At 63.3% G+C, this 21487-nt stretch overlaps 1 protein-coding gene across 3 annotated transcripts; it reads left to right on the top strand.

Moving 5' to 3' along the window:
- Window positions 1–301: 301 nt before the first annotated feature.
- On the top strand, window positions 302–18955 carry CEP131 (centrosomal protein 131). 3 transcript variants are annotated; one of them, XM_036838231.1, is made up of 26 exons: window positions 302–509; window positions 2927–3128; window positions 3866–3975; window positions 4421–4535; window positions 4837–4964; window positions 7355–7468; window positions 8015–8170; window positions 9430–9547; window positions 9906–10022; window positions 10219–10369; window positions 10889–10983; window positions 11460–11642; window positions 12024–12200; window positions 12279–12404; window positions 12514–12639; window positions 13734–13850; window positions 14290–14392; window positions 15108–15309; window positions 15571–15678; window positions 15756–15873; window positions 16159–16233; window positions 17203–17345; window positions 17425–17602; window positions 17692–17888; window positions 18640–18700; window positions 18776–18955. In XM_036838231.1, the coding sequence occupies exons 2-26, from the start codon at window positions 2943–2945 to the stop codon at window positions 18848–18850; spliced, it is 3279 nt and encodes a 1092-aa protein (XP_036694126.1). In that variant the 5' UTR covers window positions 302–509; window positions 2927–2942; the 3' UTR covers window positions 18851–18955. The 3 variants fall into 3 exon arrangements, with proteins under 3 accessions (XP_036694126.1, XP_036694125.1, XP_036694127.1); XM_036838230.1 differs by having other exon boundaries at window positions 12514–12642; XM_036838232.1 differs by lacking the exon at window positions 12279–12404 and having other exon boundaries at window positions 12514–12642.
- The last annotated feature ends 2532 nt before the right edge of the window (window positions 18956–21487 follow it).

Below are 21487 nucleotides of genomic sequence, written 5' to 3'. Positions count from 1 at the left end.
ACCACACACCCGCGGCTGCTCTCCCCGCACCCCGCCCGTTTCTCCATCCCTCCCCACAGGCTCCGCCCAGGACCCGCCCCCACGTCTGCCGAGACCCCGCCTCCCGCAGCCAAGTCCAATCGGCAGCCCGCCGCCACCACGGGCTCTCAGCTCTCTGTTGCTCCTCCCACGCCTGAACTTCCCGAAGGACAGCCGAGCGGCCCAATGAGCTCCCAGGACGTCCGGAGCGGGCGGCCGGAGGGCCAATTCGAAAGCGGCGCGGGCAGGAAAGGCGGGCCTCCGTGACGGACGGGGAGGAGGTGCTAGGCTGTTTGCTGGTTGCTAGCTGCGGCTGCTCGCCCGGCCTCCCGGCCGTTTCATTGTCACCGGGCCTCGGAGTCAGCGCCGGGCCCGGGGGCGTGAAGTCGCCGGCCCAAAGCCTGGGCCCCGCCCGTCCCAGCCTGGAGGGCCCCGCGCACCCTTCGCCGTTCGGTCCCGCAGGCCCCGAGTCCCAGGCCCAACCCGCGCAGGTGAGGGGATCCCTGTGCAGGTGGGGTTGCCCTCGCAGTTAAGGGGGGTCCAGGGCCTGCGCAGATGATGGGGTCCGCGCAGGTGAGGGGGTTCCTGGACCGCGCAGGGAGGGGCATCCCGGGCTGCGCAGGTGAGGTGGAACGTGCAGGTGAGTGGGGCCTTGTTCCGATGAGGGCGTCCCCGCACAGGTGAGGTGGTCCTGGGCCCGCCCAGATGCGGAGGCCAGCGCAAGTGAGGGGGTCTGGCCCTCGCACAGGTGAGGGGGTCCACGCAGGTGACTGGGGGGGGTCCTTATGCAGGTAAAGGGGTCTGCCCAGATGAGGGGGAGGGTGCAGGTGAGAGCCCCTTGGTGCCCCCGCACAGGTGAGGAGGGGCTCATGCCCCAGGGCCGTTGAGCTCCTCCTGCCTTCGCAGGAGGATGGGGTGGAAACCAGTCAGCAGTCCCGTCTCACCACCTTGAGCCAAACCACAGAGATGGGGAGCTGCCGGGCAGAGAAGCTGCCTGGGGTCCTGGGACAGCCCATCTTGAGGGGTCCAGGCAGAGGCTCTGGACACCCACCTTCAGGTCCTGGGAGGGACACCTCTATATGCAAGGTGAGGTCTGGCCTGGAGGTTTCCACGGAGAGGCTGTGTTTACCATCCCAGAGCCCTGCACGCTCCTCCTCGAGTGGGCCAGCCGGGGTCCAGCTGGGTGTGGCCAGTGCCTGGAGGAGAAGAGGGTGTTAAATTTCACCCCCACGACCCGACCGGAAATGCATAACTGAGGACACTGGCCTGGTGAGTGGCAGGGACAGCCCCTGCCCTCACGCTGGAGAGTAGGGGCCAAAGCCTCTGCTGTGGGTGTTGGGGCTGAAGGAGGCTGCAGCGCTGGCCTTGGGTGACGATGGTGTGTGCCCGCTGGCCCACCAGAGTCCTCCGTGGCCCAGAGGGCTGTGCTCATTCCTCTCTGGTCACTCCTGGTGCCGGCTCACCCCCTCTTGTTACCTGAACACCTGCCACGTGCCCGGTTCTGCGGCTGCATGGTCCCCACCCTCATGGACCTTACATTCTTACGAGGGCATCAGGCAGTGCACAGACCAACCTGTGTGGGCAGGTGGTCAAGTGAAGAAGAATGAAACAGGATGAGGGATGAAGAGTGACAGCGACAGGCAGCCCTCTGAGTGAAAGGGGGCCTCGTGACATCCCAGGGAAGGGTCTCAAGCAGGTTGAGGAGGGAAAAGGGAGGCAGTGAGGAGGTCACAGAGATCAGGGTCAGGTCTGAGGGGCATTAGGCATGTGGACTGTATTCTCCCTGCCTGGGAGCCCTCGGAGGGTCTTCACTGGGGACACAGCCTGATCCGAGATCCGGTTCAGAAAGATCAGCTGTGGCTGCCGTGCGGGGAGGGGCTGGGCTGAAGGAGGGCTGTTGCGGTTGTCCAGTCTGAGGAGATGGGGGCTCAGGTGGGGGTGTGGAGGGAAGGGACTGACGGGGAAGGGGCACCGGCTGGGTTGCTGAGGGCCAGGCGTGGAGGTGAGGGAGAGGATGTCAGGACGAGACCTGGATCTTCGGTCTGAGCCGGTTTCGGAAAATGCCCACCAGCGAGGGGCGCTGGAGGCGGTAGTCAGGAGTCTGTTTGGGTCTGAGGTACCAGGGGCTCCGTGGTTAGCTAAATTGGGAACTAGGGGACAGGGGGGCGGGAGGTATGCCTGTGGGAACCGGCAGCCCATGGATGGTGTTTGAAGCCAGGAGGCCAGAGGCGGTCCCCCAGGATGAAGAGAGAGGCCCAGGGCTGAGCAGTCAGAAGAGGAAGGGCCAGCACGGGACGCTGCAGAGGCGGCCGACCTAGGAGGGGAGGAGGGGAACCTGGACACGAGAGCAGATGCCGCATCCCAGGAGCTCGTGGATATTCTGGGTGGTTCTGAGGAGATGGAGGGGGTTCTGTGGTCAGATAGGTTTGGGGGCCCTAACAAACCCCAGTTAGAATATCGCCTGTGGGGTGCTCACCACGCGCCAGCCTCACAGCCGTCTTGTCTGAGCCTCATGATGACCCCTGGGGAGGCACTTTTAAAGGCCCATTTTACAGATGAGGAACATGAGGCCCAGGCGGGTGGAGTACCTGTCACGGGGCGGGGGCTCACAGCCATGACTGCTGCAGCCCCCAGCCACCCCAAGCAGTGCCCCTCCAGGGAAAGTCATCTTGACCCCAGGAGGACCTCCTTTTGCCGTTCATGCTCGGGGTCCCACTCTGCCACTCGCTTCTGCTCCTAATGAGGAGATGGCCACCCAGTGAGGAGGGTGGTGGGCGTGGCAGGCTTCTGGGGAGCTGGGTGGCAGGCAGACTCAGGCGCCCTGGGCCCCTGCGGCCGGGCCAGAGGTCATGTGTGCGCACCTGGTTCCTCGGAGGACACCTCCTCGCATCCCTTCTTCCCTGCTCAGGGCCTACTTGTCCACCATGAAAGGCTCCAGGGCCCTCAGTGGCCCCTCCGGCCCTCCCGAGGGCAGCCCGGAAAGCATGGACCTGAGTCTGACAGGCCTCCCTCCGCCCATGTCCCGGCGTCCCAACAGTGCCTCCACCGCCAAGCCCATCGCCCGCTCCATCTCCGTGGTCACTGGCAGCGAGCCAAGGAGGAAGATGCTGGTGAGTGTTAGGGCTGGGCCTCAGGTCCAGGAGTGTCCAGGGCCCCCTACCTCGGGGTGGCGTCTGACTCCTGGGTAAGCTCCACACCTCAGCAGGCACCTTCATGTCCATCATCCCATGCATCCCTGGGGCCGCCCCGGGGCAGGAAGGACTCCGGCTTGTAGACCAGGGAGCTGACTCACCAAGAGGTCAAGACTGGGGTCAGCTGGCCCCGGGCAGAGCCTAGATCCTGCCAGCACCAAGCCCTCTGTCTCTCCTGTTCCAGCAACATTTGGATTTGTGTGATTCCTCTGTAAACGGGGTTGATGTGTGGGGAAGGAGGAGCTCCTGGTGGCCTTGAGATACCAGGCAGGGCAGGGCAGGCGGGCAGCCGGATGGCCGCGGGAGCTGCGGGACGAGAGCTGCAGGGGGGAGTGAGTGGCCAGGCTCGTTGGTTAGAAGGTGATGAGGAGGATGGTCAGCCTTTGCTGCGGCGCCCGGGCGGGCCTCACGCGCTTCCTCTCGGACCTTCCGTCTGCCAGGGGTGAGGAGCTCCCACTTCGTGTGAGAGGCCGAGGACCTGCCCCCGCTCAGCAGGTCAAACCCAGGACCCCCATGCTGCTCCCCTGCCCACCTGTCTACGTGTGACCCAGGAGAGCCTCTCTCTAAATCTGTGTCCAAGCCTGGCCAGTGCTGCGTGGACTGGCGAGGGTCTGAAACCTTGGACACATGGTTGGTTGCTTCCCTCCTTTTGGTAGGAGGCCCCAGGGCCCGGAGGCTCCCGGGCCATCAGCAACCTTCGCAGATCTAACAGTGCCACGCAGGTCAACCAGCCACAAGCCAGCCAGGCATGGCCCGGCCCCCTCAGGTAACCTCTGACCCCTCAGGTACCCCCAGCCTGCTCTCTCCTCCCTCTGTTAGCCCTTCTCCCAGCTTCACTGGCGTGAGCGCTGGCTGGACAGGGGGCCAGCCCTGGGCGGGGCAGGCGGGACGAGTCTTGGCCCGTCATTTCCTGCGCAGAGATGTGGACCTCAAGGCCACCATCCCCCTGCCTGCTCCTCTTCCTTGTCCTTGCTGCGCTTTCCCTGTGGGTGTTGTGGTGGCCACAGGACAGGTGTGAGCACCTCTTCCAGGTGCGGTTGTCAGATCGGGGCTGAGAAATGATATTTTATGCTGTGGGCTGGGGAGCAGGAGTCCCCACCGGTGACATGGTCCCTCCTGTCCCCTCGTAAGACGACCCCCGTCTGGGTTCCTGGAGTCGGGCTCCCGGGGCCCAGTGACTATCCCTGCTTGCCATCCTCTCTGCGACACAGGCCGGAAGAGCCCCCGGACTTCCTGACACTCTTTGAGGGCAGCCCCGGTGGGAGAAAGAGGCCTGCCAGTCTGAGCAAAGCTTCCAGCGAGAAGGGAGCCACGTGGAACGTCCTGGTGAGGCTGCAGCTGAGCTGAGCGGACAGGACGTCACGCAGCCCGTGTCCGTTGGGAGTGACGCCTGGTTCCGGCTTTGTTCTCGCTGCCCCTGCAGGGTGGGCCAGCAGGGGATGGGGGGCATCAGTGTTAGTTAGCCAGCTTTGACCACAGCGGTCAACGTGAGGAGGAGCAGCAAAGACCGTCCCAGCCCTTGGGCCATCCCACCGCTCCCCATGTGTGCATGGGGCAGTGGGGGCAGGGCAGGGGCCCTGTGTCAGTGGCGTGTGCAGCGAGGTCACAGGCTGTCGTCTATGTGCAGGATGACCAGCCCAGGGCCTTCACCTTGCCACCCGATGCCCAGAGTCCTGGCACCCTCGACGTGCTGGTGGGCCCGCGGAGGAGAGAGTGCACGGTGCCCCTGGCCCCCAACTTTACTGCCAACAACAGGTGCGCCGGCTGCAGGGCCACACGGCCCCGCCTACCCAGAGCTCCCGGGGGTGGCCGCTTTGTCTTATTTGTGTCTGGACCAGGGTGCCTCGGAACATTGCTGTGGGCAGGTTGCTTAACCCTCCTGGGCCCCAGGATCCTCATTTATACCAAGGGTATAATGGTTGTGTTTGCCCCCCAGAGTCAGGAGGATTGAGGAATCCAAGATGTGAACCTCAGAGCAGAACCTGCTCAAGAGACGTTGTTGATGTTTGGGGCACACTTCTGTTTTTCCCGGAGTTAAAAATGATCTCTTGTTTTCCTCCTTGGTTCGTTGTCTTTGTGTGGGTCACGTCTTCTCCCAGACTTGACAAGAGAACCTTAGAACTCCCCTCCAGCAGGCCAGCAGGTGCCCTGCCCATCCACCTTCCTCCAGAGAAACATCTCGGAGCCCTGTCTTCTCTCGCCTGGGTCCAAGCTGGCCGCCCTCCGCTACCCCCTCCCTCCTGGTAGGCCCTCCGTTTCCTCCATCTCTAGGGGAGCACATCCTCCCGTAGATTCCTCAGGAAGAACGTGTGGGAGGTAAAGTTTCTAAGACCACATGTGCCTGAACATGCCGTGACCGTCCCACCGACTGAGAGTTTGGCTGGCGCTGAGTTCTAGATTGGAAAGCTTTCCTGACATCTTGAAGCAATTGCTCAGTTTCCGTGGAGAGCTGTTGTGAATTCACTGCCTTCCTGATCCCCAGTCCTTTCACGTGTCTGTTTTCCTCCCTCTAGAAGCAGTTTGAGTCATCTTTTCATTTCTCTGTTGTGGAAGCTCCCAGGGCCAGGCCTTAGATGTGGTCCTTTCACTCATCACACTGGGCTTTGGTGGCTGGTCCATGTGCACACTTGTGCTGTTTGGTTCTAGGAAATTTCCTCTTGACATTTCTTTGACAGTTTTCTCCCTTTTCTTTTTCCTGTTCTTTCTGCGACTGCTGTTATTTGCATGTTGGGCCTCCTGGGTTGATTCTACAAAGTTGGCGTCTTCCCTTCTTTTCTTTCTCTTTAGCTTTGGGATCTGCTTTCTGATAGATGCACCTAACTGTGTCTTTCAACCCTTTGCTCACTTTGTTTCTTCTCCTGCAGCTCCTCTTGTTCTCGAACGTCTCTCCATCCTTCCTCTTTCGTAGCATCTTGTTCTTGTTTCATCTCTCACGTGTTTGAGGCTTCCACGCAGAGGCGGCTGGAGCTGCCTGCACTGGCTCACGAGACTGACTGTCCTCCTCTGCCCGGCTCTGGTTCCAGGGTGTCTGAAATCAGCCATGGTGGGAATATTGTCACTGACATTGGCAGATGCTGCAGATAAGAGCTTTTCTCTCTAGAGACTTGGCTGTTAAAGATTTATCAGCACAGCCTGACACTGAGTGTAGATTTGTTGAAATGTCCTATTCTTTGCTTGGCCTTATTTCCATCATATTCTGTTTGTTGACCTTTCACATGTGGGTCTTTCCCCAAATGTCTGGAATACTGGCTCTGTCAGAATTTAAGAGGGAGGCCCTAAAAGTTGCCTGGAGGCTTCACTTTGGGGTGATTGTGTGGGGACCAGGCTGCTGTGCTGGGGGCTCCCCACCTGTCTGCGTCTGGGACTTTTCTGTGGGGCTGCCCAGTCTCTCCAGGGAGAGATCCTCCTGTCTCCCCCGCGGGGTTATTTGAGGGCCACCAGTTCTGCGGACCAGCAGGAAAGGGATGGGGGTGTCCTGGTCCAGTGCACAGACTTTCACCTGGAGACCTAGCTGCTTGTCTTCTGCAGGAGGAGGGGCGGGGCAGGACGGGCTTGGTGCCTGATGCTCAGAGTGAGGAAGGGGGTGCAGGCACAGCTGCTGCTTTGGAAGAGCCAGGTGCCCTTGCTTCCTGCACCTCCCTGGATTCTGGGGTGCAGACCAGCCGCCTCGTGGCCCCTGCGGCACCCAGGTTTCCCCTCAGTCACTTTGCGAGTCAGTCACCACTGGGCCCTCTGTTCCTCATCCTCAGGAACTTTGTGGACATCTCTTTGCCGCTGTCTCGTCTTCTCATCCTTGTGTGTTTGTACATTTTTTATTCCTTCTTGAGGGTTTGAGAGGGGCAGAGAGAAAACTGTGTATTCCATCCATCACGTGTAACTGGCAGGGGGAGGTCCTTTCTCTGTTGACTGGTCTGTGACCGTTCCCCCACCCTGTCTCAGGCATGTCCAAAGTCAGGGGCTGCAGTTTTCACCCTCAAACCTCGGGTTCTGCTCGGTGGAATGCCCTGGTGGAGCTTTCTCGGGTCCCAAGAAGGGCTCCACTGGCAGGGACACTGAGATGACGCCACAGTGAGCCCTGGCATCAACAGCGTGACTCGGGGTTCTTTCTCAGAGCCTGACCCCCCTTCCCCGGTCTCTCCTGGCAGGAGCAACAAGGGCGCCGTGGGCAACTGCGTCACCACCATGGTGCACAACCACTACACCCCCTCGGAGAAGGTGCCGCCCCCCAAGAGCTCCAACCACATGGCTCCCTCCCTCAAGTAAGGCCCTGGCTCCAGCCTTGCACGGTGCATGACCTGGGCCACACAGGCGGGCCCGGGCTCACTCCAGCCTGAGGTCCTACCGAGGAAGCCGCAGCCACCCCCTGATTCTCTGGTCCCCGGCTAAGACCAAAGCCAAGGGGGGTCTCGAGCAGGGCTGAGCTGAGCTGAGCAGAGCAGCCCCTAGTCCGTCACCCCCACGTCCACTGCATGGTGTGCTCAGGTCAGGGACGGCCCATGGGTGTCTTGAGTCACCATCTGGCTCTGGGATCCTGTGACATTTGAGACCTTTCTGCTGTTTTAAATGCCGTGCCCATTAACCCTGGGTGCCACCAGACGGGCCCTGGTGGGGGCGGAGTAGGTGACCCTGGCGACGACCAGCAAGTCAGAACGGGGAACAGGACCTGTGGGTGCCTCCTCCCAGGCCCAAGGCCCCAGGACCAGGCCGAGGCAGCTCCCCAGGCTGCGGGCAGAGCCGTCCCCCAGGGGCCAGGAGAGGGGGGCCCTGTCAGGTGGCTGTGAGCCTTTCTCTGCCCTCCCGGTCAGCAACATCATCAAGGCAGCCACAGACGAGGGCGAGGGCGGCAGCCTCGGGAAGCCGCAGAAGAACGCGGCCCGTAGCAACCACACGGTCCAGAACAACTCAGGGGGCACCGCCGGCCAGCTCAGACGGAAGGAGGTGACCGAGGAGGAGGCTGAGAGGTGACCGCAGCCGGGGCTGGGAGGAGGCCTGAGGTACCACTGAGAGAAATTTCCATTTAAGAGTTGTTTTAAGATATGTAGGCTGAAAAGACCACACGTACAATTCTTTTTATATAAAACGTCAAGAAAGGCAAATCTGCAGAAACAGAAAGTAGAGCGGTGGCTGCCTGGGGCCAGGGGAGTGCTTTGGGTGGCGATGGAAATGGTCTCAAACCGGATCATGCTGGCGGTCGTACAACTCTGTAAATTTACTAAAAATCATTGAATCGTATACTCAAAATGGGTGAATTTTATAAGTATGTAAACCATACCTCAGTAAATCTGTTCGTTAAAAAAACATTAAGCAGAAAGAAGATATAAAACTGAAAAACTCCAAACAACTGATGGAGCCGCCCCTAGAATCTTGCCCCAGGGGAGCACGGAGGGTGGGCCTGGTGGGATCTCCTGCTGCAGCCCCTGGTCTGTGACGTTGTGCCCCGTCAGGAACCGCTTAGCGATCAGAGGCTGGGCTTTGAGAGCCTCACCTGGCTGAGCCGTCACCACTGCTGTCCCAGTAGAGCTTGGGACTGGGCCCTGGCAGTGGGCAAGCGGGACGAGCTGGGTGAGGCCCGGGTGTCCCCACCAGGGCTCCCCTCTGCGTGCATGTCCCACGGCCGGTGACTGCTCACGTCCTAGATGATCCATTAGCACCTTTGCTGAGTGAATCAACAGTGTCCCTGAGAGCCAAGGTGAATGCTTTGGGTTTAACCCGCTTTACTGAGTATAATTTACGTACAACAAGACACGCCCCCTTTAGGGCACAGGTCTATGAGTTTGATGCACGTGCAGACGGAACGATGTCACCCCCTGGGATCCCCTCGCACGCCTCTCACCCAGCCCCTTCCAGCTGAGACCCTGGCCACACCAGCCCGTCCCCTGCAGCTTGCCTTCCCTAGCAGGCCCTGACTAGAGCACCGGCCTGTGGCCTTCCGTGCCTGGCCTGCAGAGTCCCTGGTTTGTTGCTGTTTGTCTGTGAGCAATGTCGCTGTCAGGAGCACACAGTGCTCACCCATAGGTGGTGGGCCTTTGGGTTACTTTCTGTTTCTAGTAATTGTGCATAACCTGTGCGGATGAGCATTTCCATTTCCCTGGGGGACGCTGGCACCTGAAGAAGGGCCACGTGCACAGCCGCCGGCTTCTCTGCCTGCCGGGCCTTCTGGAGACCCGGGGAGGGAGGCCTTGGCTCAGCCGCCTCCATCCTGAGCCCCACTTTCTGGCAGGTTTATCCACCAGGTGAACCAGGCCGCCATCACCATCCAGCGCTGGTACCGACATCAAGTGCAACGGCGCCGAGCTGGAGCCGCCCGCCTGGAGCACCTGCTGGCGTCCAAGCGAGAGGTCAGCGTGTGTGTGTGTGAGCCACACCCTGAGGGGGCGGGCGAGAATCCCAGGGGTCCAGCTATGTGGCAGGGTTTCTCGGACCAGTGGGGGTGAACCTAGAATTGCCCCATGGGTCCCCCCTATCTGGGGGCCCAGTTTCCTCCCTCCTGAGTTACTCAGTTGGCAGGGCCCGGGTGCCAGGTCACCCCTGCTGAAAGGTGGGGTGGGTTTCTGGCTGGGATGCAAAGCCATCTCCCACCTGCAGGAGCCGCTGGCCACCTGGGAGAGGGGGGCTTGTCCTCTGTGGGGCAGAGAAATGGCAGGATGGGGCAACCCCATCTTCCCAGTGAAACCCACCATGGCTCGGCTTCTGCAGGGGCAGCGGCAGCGGCTAGGAGAGGGGACCCTCCTGGACCAGCACCAACAGAAAGAGGTGGCCAGGAGGAAGGCCCGGGAGGAGAAGGCGCGCCAGGCCCGGAGGGCAGCCATCCAGGTGAGGGGTGACCTGAGCCACATGGGGAGCCCGGTGCTAAGGCAGGACCCCCATGTGCCGAGAGCACCGCTGCGCTCCTGGGGGCCCCCCCTTCCCTGAGCCCCTGGGTGTGGGGCCTTGGACAGCACGGCTTAGGGAGGACGAGGGGCCGCCTTCTCCCCTGGGCGGGGTTGCTCACAGGTGCTCCCCACGGCAGGAACTGCAGCAGAAGCGAGCCCAGAAGTCAGGTAACGCTGACCGTGGGCTGCTGAAGCGGCCGGGGGAGACAGGGAAGCCCCAGACCACCCAGGAGCCAACCCTGAGGCCAGGGAGCGCCGCCCAGCAGACCCGCAAGGCCAATAACACTGGTGAGCAGGTCCGAGAGCCCGGAGGCTGCCCTGCCGCCTGCCCACCTCTGCCTCCGGCTCTGTGTGCAGACACCCCGGGTATGGTGACCCCAGGTGCAGCCATCCCTGAAGGCGGACACCCCCGTGCCCAGACCTCCCCATTCCCTTCCCTCAGGGAGGCCCGTGGCTGAGAAGGAGGTGTGGCCTCTGCCAGTGTCCTCTGGCCCCCTGTGCCACTGCCCCGTTTGTGGCTTCCACCTGTGGAGGAGGGAGTGTCGTTCTCAGCAGACGCCAGGCCCTGCTTCTCCACCTCTGCCCCAGTTACTCTGGAGCTGGACACAGGGTCCCTACAGAGCAGCTGCACCAGCTACCTGACCTCTCGCCCCGGGAGGTCAGGGCTCTCCATTGTCCCCGCTGTTCCATGAGGTCCACTGTGGCACGTGCTGTCCCAGGCCTGCATCCCCCTTCCCTGGCCTCTTCCCAAGGGCTCCCCCACGTTCGCTGCCCCCAGGTGGGCTGACACTGCATTCCGTTGTGCAGGGGCTGGCCTCCGCACCGCGGGCCTGGAGGACCCCTGCCAGCCTGCCCACGACTCGTCGCCAGAGCCCCGGCAGCTTCCAGAGGACAAGCCTCAGGTCTCGGCACAGCCCTTCCTGCCCTCCCTGCCCGGCTTCAGCTCTGGGGTGCATCTGTGCCGGGGTGGCTTGCGTTTGCCCTTTCCCTGCCCCTCCCTGGCTGTGGGGTCACTCACACCAGGAAAGGCCACCCAGGATGGATCTTGTCGCTCCAGCGGAGGGCTGGGGTCTCAATGGTTGCTCTGGAATCCCGCTGGGTCTTCATGGACACTGGGGTGGGGCCTGTGCAGGCACACAGAAGAGAGCTGGAAGCTCAGAGGTTAGGTGTTGGCCAACGCCTCCAGCCTGAGGGACGAGGAGGCCAGGCCCGGACCCATCTCACCCGGCCGCCCTTTTTGTTTCCCTGGAGGTGGGTTGGGGGGCAAACCCAGTCCCTGTGGCTGAGCGGGCAGGCACCCGTGTGGAGGAAGTCTCACCCCGGCCTCCCCTGCACCGTTCTCTGGTGGTCTCTGCCTCTAATGGCCCATCTGCTGCAGGATGCCAGCTCCCAGGACGTGGCTGGCGGGGGCCTGGAAGCTTTGGGCCCTGCTGGGAGCAGGGCCAAGTCCAGGGCAACCCTGGACGAGCTGCTGGACACTCTGAAGCTGCTGGAGCAGGAGCCTGAGCCGCTGCCCCGCCCTGAGGCCTACCACAAGGACAAATACGCCTGGACCGACGAGGTGACCGTGGGCCTTGCCACTGTCCACGCGGGTCACAGGGGCGCTTTGGGGGCCAGGGAAGTCCACCGGGCTCCTCCCTGCTCTAGTCAGGACGCTAACGAGGGCCAGATGGGACCTTGTTGAACCCCCTTGTCATCCCCGGGCTCACTAAGGTTTAGGACCCCCAGAATAACCCAGGGGTGGAGGTGGGGTGGGCACCACCTCTCTGCCAGTGGTGCCCCCAGGTGATGGATGCCCTGCCGGGGTCTGGGCAGCCTGAGAGGCCCTCCCTCGGACCAGGCCCTCTCCTGCCCCAGGGGGCCCTGAGCAGCTCCCGGAAGGCCAGCCCAGAGTCTTCCGCTGCCGCGACTGCCCGTAATGCTGGGCCCCCTCCCCCCGCAGGAGGACGATTCCAGCTCCCTGACAGCCGACAACCTGGAGAAATTTGGGAAGCTGAGTGTGGCTGCTTGCCCCCGCGAGGATGGGACCCTGCTTTCGGAGGCCAAGCTGCAGAGTATCATGAGCTTCCTGGATGAGATGGAGAAGTCTGGGCAGGGCCCGCCGGCCTCGGCCCCCCAGGTGTGGAGGGGTCTCCAGGGAGGGACGGCAGGTCATCACTAGGTGAGCAGGGCCTGCCTGACACAGCCGCGTCCCCAGGGGCCCATGCCGGAGGAGGGGCTGGGGCGCCTGGAGCCCGCGTCCGAGGTCAGCACGTCGGTGATGCGGCTGCAGCTGGAGGTGGAAGAGAAGAAGCAGGCGATGGTGCTGTTGCAGAGGGCGCTGGTAACGTCGCCGCCAGCGCTGCCTCCGTCCCCATGTCCCCAGCTGGAGCGAGTCCCCGGCCTGCCCCCTGAGGGCCTCATCTCTGTCTCATCTCCCGCACCTCCCGCAGGCGCAGCAGCGCGACCTCACCATCCGGCGGGTCAAAGAGACGGAGAAGGAGCTGGGTCGGCAGCTGCGGCAGCAGAAGGAGCACTACGAGGCCACCATACAGCGGCACCTGTCCTTCATCGACCAGGTGGTGCTGCCTGGGAGGCGGGGCTTGAGGGCAGGGCTGTCAGGACCTGAGCAGTCAGGGAGGAGAACGGGACTGGGTTCCAGACCAGCTCGGGCCTCATGGAGATTTCTGGAGCCATTGGCCTCCCCTGTGGGTCTCCTTCTCCTTCTGTAGAAACGGGCAGCATCTTCCCTTGTGGGGACCAGGGCTGGTCCAGTGCACACCAGTCCCATTGGGTGCTGCTCACCAGCCCCCAGTGATGCTCCCCACAGCCGTAATCCTCCCCCCACCCATGGCTGTGCTCCCCAGCCCAGCATGTGGGCGGGCAGCAGGAGCAGGTGGGCAGAGCACATCCAGGGTGGGGTCCAGCCATGTGGGATCACTCAGAGGACCGATTGGTCCTCTGGGGGCCTGGTGGGAGGCGTCCTCTGCCAGGACACACACTGAACTTTCCTGTGTGTTCCAGACTGTCCGTGTCCCGGGGAGGCCACTCCTGGTCTGCTGGGGCTGGTGGGGCAGCCAGAGCTCCCTTGACAGGGTGGTGGCAGCTTCACGCCCACGCTGTGTTCAGTCAAGCCCCCCCGTCGGGTCCTTTTCTGAGGAAAACTCTGGTGTGGGGTCTGTGAAGAGAGGAAGGAGCCCAGAGGAACCGAGTGGCCTCCCGTGATCATTAGCGACACTCTGCTTGGTGGTCATAGGTGTCTCCAAGTTGGGGGTCTGCCTGGAGCCCTCAGTGAGGCTGGGTGCCATCCTGGGGCTTCACAGAGACCCCTTGGCAGGCAACGGGCAGGCCCTTCTCCACAGGCCAGGTGACGGGGTCGAAAGAATGACCCCCATTCCAGGAAGCTCCTGATGTGGCCACAGTGGGGGACTTGTAGGCAAGGCACCGTCCCTGCCTGAGCTCCGCTGACACCAGCCAGGTCTCAGGGGGCTTGAGGGCCGGGGGCAGCTGCAGCCCCTTGTCCATGCGTGCACACCTTCCCAGACCCAGGGTCCCGCACAGACCAAGGAGCAGCGGGGTGTTTTGGGATTTGGTGCGCTGGCCCCCCAGGTGAGGGGAGGCGGGGTCTCCTGGCCTCACGGGGCAGCAGCTTCACCTCCGCCCCTGGTCGCAGTTGATCGAAGACAAGAAGGCTCTGGGTGAGAAGTGCGAGGCCCTGGTGGCCGAGCTGAAGCGGGGGGACCAGAGGCTCAAGGACAAGGAGGCCCAGATGCAGGAGCAGCACGAGCTGGTGAGCCCCTCGCCCTCCTGACACCTGACCCCAGGCCTGGTGTGCCTGCAGGCCCTGTGCGAGGGACCCCAGGACAGGTGGCCCCCGGAGCCTCATTCCCTGACCTCCGAGCTGCTTCCCGCAAGCCCGGCAAGTGGCAGACCCCGGGGCAGGGGCTGAGGGACTCGCATGACCTCTCCCGTGTCACAGATGAGGAGGTGGGGTTCAGAGGAGGTGACCGAGGACATGCCGCAGCTCTGGTCCCCGGTCAGAGGGACGCCACTTACTACTCCTGACTTCCGTCAGACAACAACCGCAGCCCCTGGTGCTTCCTGCTTTGCCCGAGGTCACTGTTGAAAGGCCGCCTCCTGATACCCAGGGGATGGCCAGAAGGGGGCTGTCATTTGCATCTTCCCGCTTCGCACAGCTCCTCTGTTGACTCCTGTTTCCTTGCTGGTAGGAGATTAAGAAACTCAAAGAACTCATGAGCGCCACCGAAAAAGTCCGCAGGGAAAAGTGGATCAATGAGAAGACCCGGAAGATCAAGGAGATCACGGTCAAAGGTGGGTGCCGCTGTGCCCAGAGCCGCCACTCGGGCGGAGTAATCGTGGGGGTCTCGAGTGAGAACAGTAGTTCCAATTGCACACGTGGCGGAGAGGCTTCCTGGGAAGCAGTGAGACTCAGGGATGCGGCCCAGCTGGCTCGAGGCCGGGAGGCGCAAGGGAGGCTGGCGGCACACGAGCTTGGCCACAGACCAGCGTCCGGACAGAGGGCCTGGTCCAGTGGGGGGGCCTCACCTTCCCTTGGCCGGGCTCCCCTTGCCGGGTCTCCTGGTCTCCTCCAGCTTCCAGGGGAGCGAGCCAGATGGGCGTTCGGGGTGGGGGCCGCCTGCTGGCAGCACAGTCGCTCCTCCCCCACTCAGAGAGCCTTCTGAGGGCTGATGGGGCAGCCCCAGCTGTGTCTGCCCGTGCCCGGCCCTCCTGCCCCAGGACACCCTCCTCTCCAGTGACCCCCCTCCTCCAGGGGGGAGACCCAACAGGCCAGAGCACCAAGGAGGGAGCCTCGGTGCGGTGGGCAGGGAGAGATGCCGTGGGCACTGGTGGACTCAGCTGTGCTTTGGGCTGGAGCCCATGGGGGCGGTCCTCTGCCCGGACTGCAGCCCTGGTGTCATGGTGGGCAGAGGTCGGGGGTCCCCCACAGTACAGAGGGGCGAGGGGCAGCGCCCCTGCAGTGATGGAGGAGGGTCCCTGCAGCACGGTCTCCCTCCACGCCCCCCAGGCCTGGAGCCTGAGATCCAGAAGCTGATCGCCAAGCACAAGCAGGAGGTGAAGAAGCTAAAGAGCCTGCACGCGGTGGAGCTGCTGCAGGCGGACGAGCGCGCGGCCCAGCGCTACGGACGCCAGGCGGAGGAGCTCCGCGAGCACCTGGAGCGGGAGAAGGAGGCGCTGGGCCGTCAGGAGTGGGAGCGTGCCCAGCAGCGGTGAGGGTCCCAGCCCTCTGGGGGTGTGGAGGGTGGGGGTGAGGCCTGGGGTGTGCGCAGACCCCCCAGAGCGAACAGCACTTCCTCCGCAGTGGCCTCCCTCGGAGGACAGAGAAAATGGGGGGATGTAGGACACCGAGGGATGCAGCTGTACTGGGCAGTTCAGTTCTGAGGGACGTGCCCAGGTGGCGGCTGGGGTGGATGGGGCGGGGACTCCAGCGCTCCGGCGGCCCCCACCTCCAGCGGGTCCTGTGTCTGCAGCTTCGAGCAGCACCTGGAGCAGGAGCAGCGGGCCCTGCAGCAGCAGCGGCGGCGGCTCTACAACGAGGTGGCCGAGGAGAAGGAGCGGCTGGGCCAGCAGGCCGCCAGGTACCACGGGGAGGGGCCCAGCCCAGCCCAGCCCAGCCCAGCCCAGCCTTACCAAACTGGCCTCTGCTCACCTTCAGGCAGCGGGCAGAGCTGGACGAGCTGAGGCAGCAGCTGGAGGAGAGCAGCTCGGCAGGGGGCCGGGCCTTGAGGGCCGAGTTTGAGAAGGGGAGAGAGGAGCAGGAGCGCAGGCACCAGGTCAGCCCCGCCCCGTCCCGCCCGGGCCCCGCCCCTCCAGGCCAGCCCAGCAGCAAAGCACCCACACCACCTGCGGAGAGGGGCCACCACCAGGAGCAGCGCCCACCTGCCAGGGTGGCAGACGCTTGGAGTGCTACGCTGAGCCTGGGTTCACACGACGGGACTCCCCAGCTAGCTCACCACAGACCCTCAGCTTGACCGCAGGCCCCATCCAGGCTCCTGCAGACACTGCCCTGGGTGGGGAGCAGCCAGCGGGGCTGCTCTCACACTGTCACTTGCCCCCAGATGGAACTGAAGGCCCTGAAGGACCAGCTGGAGGTGGAGAAACAGATGTGGGAGGCCAACTCCGCCAAGAAGGAGGTGGGAGGCCGGTGAAGTTGGGGCAGGGGGTGGGGTCTTCCTTCCCTCTCTCCCCTCCTGCCCGGCACCCCAGGCTTCAAAGCTGGCTTGTAGGCTCCACCTCTGTGGCCTCCCCTCGGGCACACGTGGGTTCTGGCTGCCCAGGGCTGGCGGTGATTCTGACCGTACTTGAGTGAGCTTCCAGGTGGGCTCGGGAGAGACCAGGGGGCTGGAGCGGACCCCACTTGATGGTGGCGGGCGTTCCTCACCCTCCCCTCGCCCAGGTAGCTGCTCTCAAAGTTGACAGGCTGACCTGCAGCCAGTGTAAGGGGCCCACGCAGGAGCAGGCTTTTCCTTGTCCTCTCATGCCTTTTACCAGGTGGGCTGTGTCACCTCTCCTGTCCTGGGAGGAGGCTGTGGTGGAGAGGCACCCGGGGCCACACAAGGCATCAGCCTGGGGACAAAGCCTGAGCAGTGGCCCAGCAGCCATGCTATCCCCCACCCCCAGCCACACACGGAGGGGTCCCCATATCTGTGGGATACGTTCCAGACTGTTTGCCGAGTTAAAGGGCGTGGCATGTTAAACCTGATGGCAGTTTCCAGGTTGCCTTCCAAGAGGCTGCCCCACTGATGCTCTCGCACCCAGGTGGGGGCACCCGGCCCTGCCCTCAGCAACCAGACGAGGTCCCTTCTTTTATCAGGAGGGTCAGCTTGGCAGCAGACGTGGTCTCTGTGGTCTTAGTCCCGGGTCTCTGAGTGGGGAGAAGCACCAGGCTGTGCTAATGGTTCCCACTCAAGCCACTGCTGTGTCCCACGCTGGGTCCTGATGACAGGATGTGGCCTCCACCCCTGAGGACAGGTGGGGCCTGGGGCAGTGCGAGGCCTCTCCTTCCCTGCCATCAGGTCATTCCCAAGAGTCCATGTGGCCATCCCTCGGCCTCCTCCGCCAACCTCAGCTGGCCCCCCAAACCCTCTGGGCCTCCCCTGCAGGAAGCGTGGCTGCTGAACCGGGAACGGGAGCTGAAGGAAGAGATCCGGAGAGGCCGGGACAAGGAGATCGAGCTGGTCATCCACCGGCTGGAGGCCGACATGACGCTGGCCAGGGAGGAGAACGAGCGGGCCGCTGAGAGCCGGTGAGGCCCCGAGAACCCCGGAGCGAGGCCCAGAGACTGGCAATGGGGCTGCCTCTGACCCTGCTTCTCCCGCCACCAGGGTCAAACGCCTCCGGGATAAGTACGAGGCAGAGCTCTCAGAGCTGGAACAGTCGGAGCGGAAGCTCCAGGAACGGTGCGCAGAGCTGAAGGGGCGCCTTGGGGAGGCCGAGGGGGAGAACGTGCGTCTGCAGGGCCTGGTGCGGCAGAAGGAGAAGGAGCTGGCGGATGTGAAGGCGGTGAGCAGGCGGGATGGGTGGCTGACCGCCGGCCCCCAGCCCCCGCCGTCCGCTCACGCCGTCCCTGTCGTCCCCGCCCGCCACCCCAGGTAAATGAGCAGCTGGCTGGCGAGCGCAGCAGCCTGGCCCAGGTCCTTCGCCAGGAGTTCGCTGACCGGCTGGCAGCTTCCGAGGAGGAGAACCGGCAGGTCAGGGCCGAGCTGGCCGAGCTGCGGACCCGCCAGCGGCTGGAGCTGGAGCGGCTCACGCGGGAGAAGCAGGCGGAGCTGGAGGAGGTTCACGGGAGGTGGGCTGCAGGGCTGAGTGGGGTCCTGGGGAGCACAGGGCTGGGGGAGGCAGGCGGGACCCTGTGGCTCCAAAGAGGACGCTGGGCCCAGGGAGGCGAGCAGGCCGCGCGCCCTCCTTCCTGCTTCCTGCTTCCTGCTTCCTGCCTCCTGCCTCCTGCCGATGCAGAACTGGGCCGCATCAGCCGTGGCTGCTCCAGGATCTGTGTTTGAGGCTCTGTCGTCCTCTATGTGGTGCTTCGCCCCAGAGCCTGGGAAGAAGCCCAGCCAGCCCCAGCCAGGGCGGGTGCCCTATGTGTGGGTGTCCGGAGAGGAGCTCCCTGGCCCTTAGCCCCCTGGGCCTGGGTGGAGTGGGTGCTATGCAACAAGGGTGGACACCCTCCACCCCCTACTCCCCCCGCCGCCAGGGGTCCCTTAGTCCTTCCCTGGTCCCTACCTGCCTGCCCTCCGTGGGTGCTCTGCGACGCGGGCGTGTGGTGGGGGCTTCTCGTCCTCCTCTCAGCATGGAGCCCTTCCCAAGGGGCATGGATTCACATGGGGTCAGCCGTGGGGTCACAGATCCTGTCATTGGCTGCTCCAGGCGGCCCAGTGCCGCAGTCAGCAGGGCTGGGACAAGGTGGGCAGGAGTGGCCCCTCCTGCTCTTCGGGGGATGGAGGCCCCCCACCGGCCACCCTGCTGCACTCAGAGCTGCAGGCCGGCGTGGGGGTCTGGCAGGGACATCGCACAGAGGCCCACCGCACGCTCCCCCGCAGGGTGAAGCTGGCCCTGGCAAAGAAGGAGGAGGCCGTGAGCAGCCTCCGGAAGCAGCACGAGGTGGGTCCCCACGGCCGGCCTTCCTGGGGGAGCGGGGGTGGCTCGGGCCTGACCAGGATGGACGGCCTGTTGCAGGCCGCGATGAAGAGGGCCGACCACCTGGAGGAGCTGCTGGAGCAGCGCAGGCGGCCGTGCCCGAGTGCCAAGTGACCGCCGACAGCAGCAGGCTGAGGGCGCCTGGCAGGAGGTGCTCTGGCCGCCCCTCAGGGGGAGCACCGAGGCTACGTCGTAACAGTAAAGAGGTGTCTTTTAATACTTTGTGTGACCCTGACTTGTCTCTCCTGGGCTGGGGCCTGGGGTGGCAGGGCTGGAGGCTGCTCAGGGCCAGGTGTGAGGTGACCCGGCCTAGCTTTGCTCTTGGCCTGCCCCCCATGTTCCCTGCCTGGCCCTGCGGTTCCCCGACTCAGGCCCCAGTCCCTGAGCAGAGAGAATGGCCCTCTGTTCCAGCCTGGGCCTGGACGAGCCCCAGGACGCTTGTGCCCCCTCGCCGCACCCCTCACCCCTGGGGAAGGAGGTCTGAGCCTCCTCCCCGACCCCTGCACAGGCTGCTGTGTGTCCCCTCCATGGTTAGAGAACTGGCCAGCCTCCCTGAGGGCCTCTCCTTCCTTCCCCCACTCAGGGCACCCCCTGGAGGTGACAACCTGGAACCTGTGAGAAATGGGCACTGGACAGGCCCTGCCCACGAGGAGGGTGGAGGCCCATCCTCGAAGGTCTGGGCCGGGGAGTGAGAGGGCAGCGGAGGGGACACTCCCCCTCTGGGAACTCTCCTCCCCCGCCCTCCCGCCAGGCACTCTGTCGCTGCTGCTGCCCTGGCCGAGGGTGCTGGGATCAGGCCGCTGGGGAGAGCCGGCGCTGGCCAGGACAGCCCTCCTAATGGCCCAGGCGCCACCCTACTTGTGGGAACGCGCAGGGCTGGCCCTAGTGGAGGTGGAGCCTCTCCTGCGCCCTTGAAAGGCCCTGGGGCTTGGCCTCTCGCTAGCGTGAATCCCGGCAGCAGTCACTCTCGGTCTCAACCACCAGGAGGGCAGAGGTGGACGCCCCATGGGCCTGAGGCAGCTCACAGGAGCGCTGACCCGCAGGCCCTCCCGGCACCCCCATCCCCTGCTTTGGGGTACCGGGGGCTCAGTTTCCTCATCTGCACAGGACGACTTCTTCCTTCCTTCATGCCAGAGCTGATCGCTCGCAGAACCCCAGGCCAGAGCTGGATACAGCAGTGAGACGAGCAGGGCCGCTCTGGGCCTGACCCCTCCTAGGTGGAGTGCCTGGCCTGGTCCCTGGGCAGAGCACATGTGTGCCATCCATGTTCCCTCCCTTATGGGGCTGTCTCATCACCATGAGATGACCGGGCAGAGAGCAGGCCTTGCAGTCCCTCCAGCTCCAACTGGGGCTCCCAGTCCTGGGGCTTGAGGTGAGCAGGGGGTTTGCTTAGTCACCCACAGCGCTCCTGGCCCCCGCCTGTCTCCCCTTGGGACAGCTTTGCTCCTGGAGCCCTTCCCACTGGGCCTGGAGCCCCTCCCAGCTCCCCACCCACTTCAGCCAACCAGCTGTCTCTGCCTGCTGTTCTAAGAGCCAGGCTGGCCATTTGAGGCATTCCTCCTGAGTCCCAGAAAAGAGGTGGGGAGGGGCTGGGCCCCAGGGGCAAGGTCTTGGAGTGAGCTTTGCCAGGGGAGGGGCGGTGGGTCTCCAGCTCAGCAGGCTGCGGGCTTCAGATGCTGGGCCTGCTCGACCCTCCCTGAGCTGCGCAGAGGCAGAGGGAGCCGGCTGCTCACTGTCTCCAGGCCAGAGGCTCTGGGGGCAGGGCAGGGACCAAATGGGGGAGAAGCAGCCTGCTCTGGCATGCCTTTGGATGCCCTGATCCACCCCCAAAATGTAGTTTTATCTGAAGCTGTTGTTGGGAGTTTCTAAACTATGGTATTTTTGCAAGTAAGGTTTTCAGCAGATGGGAAGACAGGTACTTGGGGTGACTTTCAGGGAGAGATGGTGGCACAGCCAGAGAAGCAGAGAAATGGATGGTGGTGACTTTCCAATCAGGGAGATGTTGCCTGACTCCCCAGCTCCTGATTTACAGCTTTCCATTCATCTGTTCATTTGTTTGTTCATCCACCCACCCATCCATCCATCCATCCATCCATTGATCCATCCATTCATTCATCTGTTCACAAGGACAGGTTGGGTGCCCTTCTGTATCAGTCTCTGCATCCCTTATACTCCTTCACTTCTGCTGTTATCTGAGCTCTTTGCTTTAATTTTATTCAAGTTTTTGTTGTCACAGATAATTTGCTCCTGACATTAACTGGTTTGGAGCTTTGTGTCATCCTGGGTCTCTGTCCTGCCTATGACCTGCCCATGGGCCTTGTGATGGCATCTCACACGTCCCAGCTGGTGAAAATGTGTCCCTGAGAGGCTACAATGCTGGGGGTGGCGTGGGAGGCCTGCCCCGCTGGACTGTTCCACCTGCACAGGTGTGCCCCAAAGAAGGGGGACTGAGACGCCATTCCTGTTCCCTGGGGTAGGGATAGTGGGCTGGGTGGCACCGTACGCAGGGGTGAGGGTATCTGTTAGGCCCCAGCCTCCCAAGAAAGGTCTCCTTGGCCTTCTAGCTCCTCTGGTTAATTCATTGTGTTTTTTTAAGTCTTCTGTATCCTTGCTGATTTCTTTCCTACTTGCTCTGTCAGTTCCCAGGAGAAGAATGCTAAAATCTCCACCTGTGATTGTGCATCATCTCTTTTTCATTTTAGTTGGCCCATTTTTGCTTTATGTCTGAGGCTATGTTAGTAGGTGCATACA

The sequence above is a fragment of the Balaenoptera musculus genome, chromosome 20 (genome assembly GCF_009873245.2).
Source record: "Balaenoptera musculus isolate JJ_BM4_2016_0621 chromosome 20, mBalMus1.pri.v3, whole genome shotgun sequence".
Lineage (NCBI taxonomy): Eukaryota > Metazoa > Chordata > Mammalia > Artiodactyla > Balaenopteridae > Balaenoptera > Balaenoptera musculus.
The sequence above is the reverse complement of the archived record's forward strand: the minus strand, read 5'-3'. Positions and strand labels throughout refer to the sequence as shown.

What these genes read in the sequence shown, in the direction of transcription:
- CEP131 (XM_036838230.1), top strand. Translation starts at nt 2,943, where the DNA reads ATGAAAGGCTCCAGGGCCCTCAGTGGCCCCTCCGGCCCTCCCGAGGGC. An exon ending in TGTCCTTCATCGACCAGGTG is followed by an intron (nt 12,643 to 13,733) that starts GTGCTGCCTGGG and finishes CCCTGGTCGCAG; the next exon opens with TTGATCGAAGACAAGAAGGC. An exon ending in TGCAGGAGCAGCACGAGCTG is followed by an intron (nt 13,851 to 14,289) that starts GTGAGCCCCTCG and finishes CCTTGCTGGTAG; the next exon opens with GAGATTAAGAAACTCAAAGA.